The sequence below is a fragment of the Erithacus rubecula genome (genome assembly GCF_903797595.1).
Source record: "Erithacus rubecula genome assembly, chromosome: 13".
Classification (NCBI taxonomy): domain Eukaryota; kingdom Metazoa; phylum Chordata; class Aves; order Passeriformes; family Muscicapidae; genus Erithacus; species Erithacus rubecula.
Genome location: NC_136665.1, coordinates 13,493,952 through 13,503,975, shown reverse-complemented (window position 1 = coordinate 13,503,975; position 10,024 = coordinate 13,493,952). Strand labels below are relative to the sequence as shown.

At 38.3% G+C, this 10,024-nt stretch overlaps 1 protein-coding gene across 1 annotated transcript; it reads right to left on the bottom strand.

The window, feature by feature from the left end:
- Positions 1 to 201: 201 nt before the first annotated feature.
- CEP15 (centrosomal protein 15) lies at positions 202 to 10,024 on the bottom strand. Its single transcript, XM_079316665.1, has 5 exons — positions 9,889 to 10,024; positions 8,503 to 8,583; positions 7,704 to 7,827; positions 2,912 to 2,986; positions 202 to 357 (listed from the first exon to the last, which is right to left on the bottom strand). Exons 2-5 carry the CDS (start codon positions 8,553 to 8,555, stop codon positions 214 to 216), a joined length of 396 nt encoding a protein of 131 aa, XP_079172791.1. The 5' UTR covers positions 8,556 to 8,583; positions 9,889 to 10,024; the 3' UTR covers positions 202 to 213.

The following is a 10,024-nucleotide window of genomic DNA, read 5'->3' as shown; positions in this document are numbered from 1 at the left end:
CTTGATTCTAAAAGCCCGTTTGAGGATTGCTTCTCTGGTACAGAATAAAAATAAGGAATTGTACACAATGCAACAATGGAGTGAAATTATCCTATGTCATTCATTTTCATTTAAATTATTTATGTTTTGGTTTAATTGCATGATATTCTGTTGCCTGATATGGATGATCTCTGCTTAAGTGATAAATTACAAAACAAAATGAAACTGAAATGTTTATTTTTGTGAACCTTCTTCAGGGTAGCTTATGCTCTGCTTTGTAGCTTTCGTTTTCTTAAAGCCAATAGGAACTTCTGCTCTTCCTAAAAGAAACTCTTCCCACTTAGGAAGAGATTCTTTTATTGATGCCCAATAGAGAGTCTGAGAAAGATATAAGAAAAAAATAAACTTAATTTCAAAATCTGTGCCAGCCAGTTTAAAACAATACAGAAATGCAATGCATTATTAAATCTTAAAGTAACATTTAAAGTAAGATTTAAAGTAAGAGAAAAGCAATTCAGAAAAGAACAACGTACTTAACATATGAAATTTTTAATCTCTTGTATGATACAAAATATCAGCTTGGAAATATTTCATTCTACAGGACAAACTGTGAAGTGACTGAATGTGCCCTCTTGTGGTAAGCAACACATCAGTTTAAACCTTACAGTACCTTTAATAAACTATTTTTCATGACTATATACTTTTCCAAATGCAGCTTTTATATTTAGGTATGTATGTTACAGGAATTTCATTTTGCAGTGGAAAAAGTGTTAGAAATGAAAACTGCACATTAACCAATGTAAACTGATTATCCTAGAAAAGTTTACAGTATTATATAGAACTATAGTTCAAAATATTTGAGTAAAATTTTGGACTTGATAACTCGCTGATGAAGTAATCATCTCTAGTACCTGGATCACAAATTAAAATGATAAAAAGGTTATGTATATTTAGTGTGTGGTCTAGAAGAATCACTGTAGATCATCTAGCTCTTCCTCCTCCTCATCACTGTGCCTCTGAATAATAAATTTAATATTATTTACCTGTGTTATTAAGCATTCATCATTTTTTTTTGTGTTGGTATCCTAAGGGTGACTTGTTTGTAGGATTTTCAGGAATATTTTAAGTGTCAGGTATCATTTTTTCCCACAAAATAATGTGATCTAAGAACTGTGCTAAGATAACACTTCAATCCATCCACGTGTTTTTATTGCCATTAATGTCCATTCAGAAAAATGTGATTTTGCAGTAGAAAATAGTTATGATATATATGTAGTGAGCCATTTTTCTTTACTTATGTATATAATGAAGGAGAAGTGCAGCATAAAACTGAAGATCTCCCTGCAAAGTACTAGATTCCTGGCTAATCATTTTGATCCTTACATGTAGCTCAGATATAACTATGGCTCTTGCAGGTTTACAAAAATATTTTCTTCAACAGATTTACTCAAAGAATCTTTTTTGACAAGCATATGTGCTGTCACACAAAACTACTCCGACTCAGCAAGCTGGGGATCCATTATAGCCATAACTTTCAGAGTATATTAATACAGACACATATATGGCTGAGTGAAATATGCTCAGAAGTGTTTTGGAACAAAGCACGCACAAGAATTTTGTACCATGAGAGAAAGTTTTCTTTTCCCACTATTTATAGCACCCTTCTCTAGAAGCATAAAAAAAAAAAAAAAAAGCTGAAATAGGATCTTCTCCTTCAAATAGTAACTCTGCTCTCTCCAAAATTTCACCACTGCAGCAGAGTGCAGACATTCTGCAGCCACGAGCAATCGCTCTGCAGCTTCCAATTTGTGCAGACTTCACTCGACAAGCAGCTTCACACCTACCAAGGGACTGACTGACCCAAACAACTCTAGAGGTGCCTCTAAAGTCATTGAAGAGTCTAAAACTACTTCTGAACACAGCCAAAATAGGTTTAATGTTTAATACTAGTAGGTTGGCATCTTCCTTAGCATCATTCAAAATGCACAAGTATTCAGGGAAGAATGCACCCTTTTGCCTAAAAATGTCTAAAAATAATAAAAAAGCCACCGAAGTGGCATAGCCAGTGTGCACCCTGTCACAGTCACAGCAGGCTATTTACAAAATGCAATGACAGATGAAAACTTTGAACAGTAACCAGAACAAGAAGTGATGCCTCTCCTTTAAGTAATAGCCTAAGCATGCCAACACTTGCCCAGCAGGTGTGAAGCTGAGGTACAGTGCACCTCTCTTCACAGCTGACAGAGCTGAAACCTGGCCCTTGGCCCTGCTCTGACACAGCCCCAGCACCCAAACCAGCACGGGACACCCTGCCCCTGTGCCTTTGGGAACCAAGCACCACACAGCACAAACCACTGGGGCAAGAAACAGATGGGAACCTGCTCTAAATTTTTATCTTGAGCTAATGCTTTAAGGATTGCAGGTTGAGGGAAAAAAAAAATAAAAAAGAACTGAGTGTTTCTGCTGCAGTACTTTTCATAAGCTTCCATACAACTTTAAAATAATTGATATGAAATTTTCTCTGTTCATGTTGATAAACTATTGAGCCTGAAATGTAAAGATGACAATCTGTGGTACACTGAGAATGGGATGACCATATAAAACAAACTAAATAGCTGACATAGTAAACACAGTAATCTTCTGATATTCACAGTATTAATTTTATATATTTGACTTCATTTTTAAATAGAAGTTTGTATAGATCTGAAAGCTGCTAAATATTTCCACCAGAATGCTCCAGAAGCTAGGGACCTTGTCCCAGAATTTAGGTTCAGCTTGCTACACAGTACACAGGCCTTTGGCTATACCAGTCACTGGATTTTAAAATCAATTATTTTCACTTAAAGAACATGCTTCAGGGAAAAAAAAAAAGGCAAAATATTTGGTAAACAGCAAATGAAAATAGATGAAAAGACAGAATTCTAGGACTTACTTCTAACTTAACAGTATCAGGATGTGGAAGTAAATGCACTCTTTCTTGCAGCCTTTTTTCTGCTGCTTTTAAATCCTAAAACACAAGCAAAGTACATTTTAAAAACAAGCACCGGGAAATTAAAAAGGAAAATACACATATAAAGACATAAATAAACCCATTTCAGCTAAACAGCATTTAAAAACTAACACTGAAGTTCAAATATTTGTTTAGTCATCCTGAAATACAACTTGTGCTACTTAGACTAACATCCTACAGCCGCTGAATATGTTTGCTGCACCTTTTTCATACAAGAGTACATTTTACAACCAAGCAAGACTTTTGCTGTAAACACTGCTATTCTCTCTGGACACCAGGGTAAATTAGTTAAATTCTGTTGTATGAAACTTAAGGAAATAGAGGGGAACAGAACACCTTTTTCTGTGCTGCATAAGACTGAAGTATGTATTCTAGCTACTGTAACTGTAAAGTAACTAGGCAAATTATGTGCAAGATCTTTACTTCTCAAGACAAAGATGACTTGCTAATATGCATGCATAACATGTGCACATAAATGTAGAGCTGCAGCAAGCTGTTCACCAGACAAGCTTGGATGACAATGCACCTCACATAGTTTTCTTACCAAAAAAATCAGTATTTGGGTTTCTGCTTGTCCAGTGGATGTGTGCTGGATCCACAGAAGCCCAAATAAATCATTTAAAAAAGAAACAACCACAAAAAATCAACAGCAACAAACAAATCAAAGCATGCCCCCAAACTAACCACCCTCCCCCTTTAAAGTTCTGACCTGTTCTTGTGGGCTTAGTTCCATACCCAAACATTGAAGAGATTGAGTGGTGGGCAGATGAAGAGAGACAGAAAGGGACGTGGGAGTGGGGTGTGAAGAAGCCAAAGCTGAACAGAGTGGAGGGGGAAAGAAAGTATAGCAGATGGCAGAGTTGGGAGCAGAGAGCGGGTGTGAAGAGTACAACAGAAAAACTAAATGAGAGAGGAAATTCCCCAAAGGGACTTCCCAAATATTCACCACCACTGCTGCTGAAAAGAAGAGTGAGATTCTGGAGGAGCATATCCATAAGAGAGACCAAACATGATTACTCGTATTGAATAATAGCCAGTCTGAATACATCAATAAGTAAACAGTGCTCAACTCAAGTTTAGATCAGTACAGCATGATTAATAAAAGAAAAAAAAAACCAGCCTTGTGAAGTTTAACTTAGTGACACATATACTGTCAGATTGTTCAATTTAGTGTTCATCTTATTTTATTTCATTAATTCTTTTACAATATTTTCTTGTACATAATTATAAACCAAATCCAAGCAAGATTGTTCCTCCCTTTCCTACAGCAAAATCCACACCACTGTAGGACGCTAAAGAATGGCTGAGAAAGAGTAAATTAATTCTCAGATTTATCCAAATTCTCAGAAGCAGCAAATGGCTGTCCCTTCTCAGGTAAGAAAAGTCTAATGGGATAAACATATAGAGGGAACAGGATAAAGGACATTGAAATCAGTGATGTCAAAACAACAGAGGGGAACACAATTTAAGTGACTTAAGCAAGGAATTTCTCTGTTGCACATACTTAGAACAGATACCCACAAACAGCACCAAACAAAGCCCATAACAGAATGGCTCAGGCCAAGCCTGGAGGAGTTCCACCACAACAAACCATACTGAATAAAGGATCATTCAGTAATGTTCACCTCATATTCTCCCATTGGATTTTCCTCCTTTCTGATTCCTTCTTCCTAATTACTGCAGGAATTGTAGCAGGAAGGAGGAAGAATATAAATCATTCTTTCTTTCTAGACTCAGCCAAGTAACTGGAATGTTTATGGTGATAGGAAATGAATGTCTTTCAGGCAAGAAAGGAGAGAGCAGTTGTGCATATATGTTTAGTAGAGAAGGTCACTTTGGCATAGCCTAGATATTGGACATGTCTTTTCATTGCTCACTCCAGTTTGTGTTGTGCAGTCTATTGTCATTCAGAATACTGATTTAATGACAGACAGTGAAAGAAATTTTTGCTGGAAGGTGTAGTATGCTTTAGAAAATAACTGGAACTATTGAAAGATTAGATGGCACTTCTTGTGTGTCTACACAACTGGTAAGCTTTGTAGGAAAAATAAATCCCTGTCATCAATATAAAAATAAATACATCAGCAGTATAAACTTCTTTGGAAAAAAACCAGCTAATCTAATATGTCACAGTACTGAAAAAAAGAGAGCATCTTACAGTGCTTCCCCTAAAACCACAAGGGCTGGAACAAAAACAATTCAAGACCCTTCCCCAGAGGTAAAATGGAATGCATGACACATGCATTGCTTTTAGGGGACCAAATTCAGCTGTCACTTATATTGATATCAGTCTGGCACAATCACACTTAAATAATTCTGGAATTGCATGCCCGGGAAGGAAAGCAAATTTGTTCTAAATTACCTTTCCAGTACTAATTACTATACAGCATACTCTTTCTTTTCTATTTCATGTTACAAGCTGTTGCACAGTAATACATATTTCTAAACACAAGAAATATCACTGAGAAACAAATGTCATAAATTAGATTACAAATACTAGTCTAATTTCTGCTTTTATTACGACAACATTATATAAGCACCAAATGATACAGATTTCCCTAATCTGCAGTCTCCCTCTAAAGACATTGAGGGAAATACTCTGATAATTATGCTAAAATGCTGAACAAATGCTTATAATGTCAAAATTTCAATTAAAAAAAAAAAAAAGGTTAGTTCCTTGCTTCCTACTGATTAGAATTTAAATTAATTTTGAAATCTTTCCTGTGCATAAATTCCAACTAGCACAGAGAAAGAAAAATGGCTTTTGCTATGATCTATTACTGAAAACAACTGATTTTGCTTACATGCAGAAAACCAGAAATGCAAATAAAAAAATAACACTTCGTCATGTCCATGTATTTTTGAGTAGGCCAAATCAACAACTCTCCACATGGTAACTGTGAAATGTACAGTGCCTGGTATCAGGAACAATATTCTGAAGCTGGCACATTAATCAGTCTTGTTTTCAAGCTTCTCATATATTATGCTGCATAGATTTTTTTTTTTCCTGTTTTCTTCTGTTATCAAAAAGCATCTGCAGGAGTGCATGCTTGTTAAAACTAGGATAAAATTAATAGATTTAAATTGATTTATGCTATTTTATCCTGCAACAGAATTTGTTTTGATACATATGTTTTTGCTTTTTTTCTGTACAAACAGCAACATTTTTGACACTTGAAAGGAACAATTTTGAGGATGTGACAGAAAATAGCAAATATCTGTTTAACTGCAGAAATATTTACACTCTGTATATGTCTGAGCTATTGTTACCATTTCCAATACAATAAAGCTTTCAGGATGGAGAAATGGCTTTTATTTAATATTTATTTTTATTTAATAATGCATTTATTGTGTTTGCCTGCATATGCAAACTGAGAATGCACTCATAAACAAAAGTAATTTCTAAAACCCTATATTTAGAAAGTAAAAACCTAAAATGACTATGGAAAATGGGAGTAATAATGGCTGAAATTACTAAATCAATGGAATAGGAGCTATGGAAAAAATAACCAAACCATCAATTTGTCCTCAGCTTCTCACTATACCAAATATACCTCACACTCCCTATATCAAATAAAGAGGGGCTTGATTGCCCCTGTCCAGAAGGCACCAGTTCACCAGCCCAAGTTGAAAAATCTTCTTTGTCACAGAATAGTTAAGAGGCATTCCTGGCTAACTGTTCTCCTTGTCAGCCCCTCTCTAAATAAACCTTCCAACCGAATACAAACTCTACTGCAATAGAATTATACCCTCCCAAAATGTGAACATTTTAAATCTGAACCAGCCTTTGCATGAAAAAAAAAGAAATTCTGGTGACACAAATTAATCTTGTAATTTTCTAGAGTAAAACTTACTTTTTCAATAAACACAATACATGCATTATGGACCCTTAATAAGTAGGAGCTTAAAGAAAAGGCACGGGAGGTTCAGTTTTCTGCTGCCTCCTGAAAAACTGACACACATTTTTCAAATGCATCATGTCAGTGGTCAAGTGCATCTCTTCAAACTCAGCTGCCTGAGCTGGGGGTTCCAGAGCAGCCTTTCAGTATTCTGGTCCCTGCCATCAAACTTAGATATTTTTAATTGCCTAGGAAAAAAATCTTACCTAAATATGACAACAGGTACAGGTATTGATGGTGTAATCACTATGAAGAGCCAGGAACACCAAACGCTGATTTTACAGACTTGCAAGTAAAATGCCTGAAGTCACTCTATACCTCTTTAGAGAAAAATATTAAACTGAGAACCTCTTCCACAACTTAACATAACCACAGTATTGGAGAACTGTTCCTACCCTTGGCCCAAAGCACTGCAGCCTGGTCAGCCCATTTCCAAACCCATGTCTTGAAACAAAGTGTAGAGAGGCCGTGAGTCCTGCCAGACCCCTAAGTTCTCTCAGGCAGGCATGTACTAGCATGTGTTACATCTCTACATGTGCTTAAAAAAAATAGAAATACATAGTAGCAGATGCCACCATGAGGCTTTTGTAAGAAGGGCAGGGGAAATAGGTAGTGATGCCATAAGATAATAAAGACTTGTCATTTAATACTTTTTGGTCAAGTTCCAGAAGAGGGAACCATACAGAAGAGAATTCAAATGACAACTATAGAGCAAACACTTCTCTTTTTTTCTTTTTTTTTTTTTTTTTTTTTAATTATCTGAGCTACATAGCCGTGACATTTTGATGCGGTTCCTGGTAGTTGCAGAAACTTACATTTAAAAGTGCTGCATTCCTTTTACGAGCTGCATCAGCTGCTTGAGTTTGCCATGTCTTTTTAGTCTTTTTGTCTCTTAGATAAGTCTCCATCTGCTGTAGCAGCTCTGATCTCTGAGACAGTCTACAAAGGAAAACATTTTGCTAAGTGGGTAGAACATTTTGCTCAGGAGCTAGAAAATAACCTTTTTACCTTACGAGTTTTCTCAAAACTATGAGGCTAATTAAGCCTGCTGCAGGGTGGGTGTGCTGGGGGAGGGAAAAGGTACAGGCAGGCATCACCTGCTGTGCTTGTACCAAGCTATAATGCTGCAAGCAGCAGCCCTCAAATGCTGAGGTGCTTAGAAACCCTGAATCTCCCAGAAGGAAAGACAGGGTGGGTTGGGGTGACTTGAGTACTGTATTAGCTCACTGGCACATACTAGTTGTTACAAGAAAAGCAAATTTTCCTGAATCACTACTGTATTTGCCTCACAATTTGAGTTTACAGGCCAACAAAGCAACAATTCCATAATTAAAGCACTGAGTGAGAGAATCCAATTACCTTCCCCAAATAGGAATTTAATGGTGACAGGTTAACAATGGGGATCTCAAACCAGTACCACCATTGGAAGTCAAAAACCTCATCAACCTAAATACCCTTAACGGCAGGCAAGGATGCTAATTCCCATGGTTCCTGAAGGAAGAGTGCCACCTCCTGGAACTCCAGCCCCTCGCTGAAGCTGTGCCATTCACGGGCAGGGAGGGAGAATATCACAAAAACCAACACAACCTGCTGAGGCAGAGCACAGCTACTCACATCTCCTCATGTCTTCTAGCAAGGTGAACCTCCTGAGCCAAAGAGGATGGCATCTCCAGTTGTTTGCCCCAGTTTTGTACTCTATAAAAGGAAAACCAAGTGAAACTAAAATCTTCTAGAGATGTACATTAACATTCCTTTTCCAGTATTTAAAAAATCTGGTTAAAAAGCTGCACAATTTTTTTGTCAGCTATCTACACAAAACCTGCCACAAGACGTTGCTACAATATGCTTTGAATACATTCACACTATTAATCTTCACAATATGCTTTAGGAAAATGCTACTGTATTCTAATAATTTATGAAAATAATTTTTTTTTTCAGTTTCAGTTTCAGCACTGAGTTTTCTCGAGTTTCAGATGCTTATAACCACACACACACTCTGTGCTTACATAAATTGTCTATTACTGTTTATATTACTGATTTCCGGCTTTTGACACGTTTCACTGAACACAGTTATACTTGTAAACTGCTTCTTACAGATACGGGGAGCTGTTCATAGGAAACTATGTTTAAATTGTTTAGAACTTAATGGGTTTTTTCTGACTTATTAAGAAGATGAAGTGCTCACTGATGCAAATAAAGATCCTCCTTTTCAGAAGACTGAAAATGTTTCGGCTGTTTTTTTCACCTCAGAGGTGACTGTGGTAATGCCACCGTAAGTAAAATTAAATAATTTGTCACATGTTCATAATGTCAAAGGGTGGGAGAGAGAGCTCAGCAAGATGACATTAGTTAGGGCCTTCTCAGTATCATGTGTCACACCTAACTCTAAACCAGCGATTTCTGCGTGGCCTCTGCAGACGCTGGGGTGCATCTTCTAAGGATGTATGTTTGACCAGACTCTGAAAACACTTCTGTCCAGTTGCTTCACCTTGCTTAACACAGAGCACACATCTTCAGTGCTCCTTCCTCCAGCACTTCGTGCTCTTTGTGACACTTTACCGGCGACAGGAGAAGCCAGAGCATCCCTCTGCACGCCCCTCCTGTCTTTAAGGGCGCCGGCAGCTTACAACAGGAGCGATAAACCAGCACCATGGTGAGTGACAAACCGGCACCAGCCTGAGCATCCTCCGCACGCTGCCCTGGGCGGATGCCAAGGCCTGAGGCAGCCCGGGATGGACTCCGCGGATCTCCAGCAGCCCCTCGGGCTGAGGACGGCACCCGCAGCCCAGACCCCGAGCACAGCACCTCCCGCCTGAGGCCGCGGCTCCACAGGGCGGGAGCGCCACGGCCGCAGCGGGGCCGCGCACCGCCTGCGCCCTACCACTGGGAAAGGGGGGTGGGGATGGATTTACGGTCTCGTTGAAAGGTACCATCACGTATGATTATGGGACAATAAGTCAGGAAATAAAAATGAAATACCAAACACACTAGCTAGTTTACCTTTAGCCTCGTCGCATTCGAAAAGGAAAGCTACCACACGCAATGGTCTCCGGGACGTCCTAAAACACCCCCGCCCCCGCTGCCATGGAGACGGCCGGAAAGGTGGAGTCGCGCCGTGGCTTCGGTGGGCGGGATC

Coding starts and splice junctions, on each gene's coding strand:
- CEP15 (XM_079316665.1), bottom strand. CDS start 8,555: ATGCCATCCTCTTTGGCTCAGGAGGTTCACCTTGCTAGAAGACATGAG. Junction 7,828..8,502: donor GCTAGAAGACATGAGGAGAT/GTGAGTAGCTGT, acceptor TTTCCTTTGTAG/ACTGTCTCAGAGATCAGAGC. Junction 2,987..7,703: donor GGAATGCAGCACTTTTAAAT/GTAAGTTTCTGC, acceptor CTTGTGTTTTAG/GATTTAAAAGCAGCAGAAAA.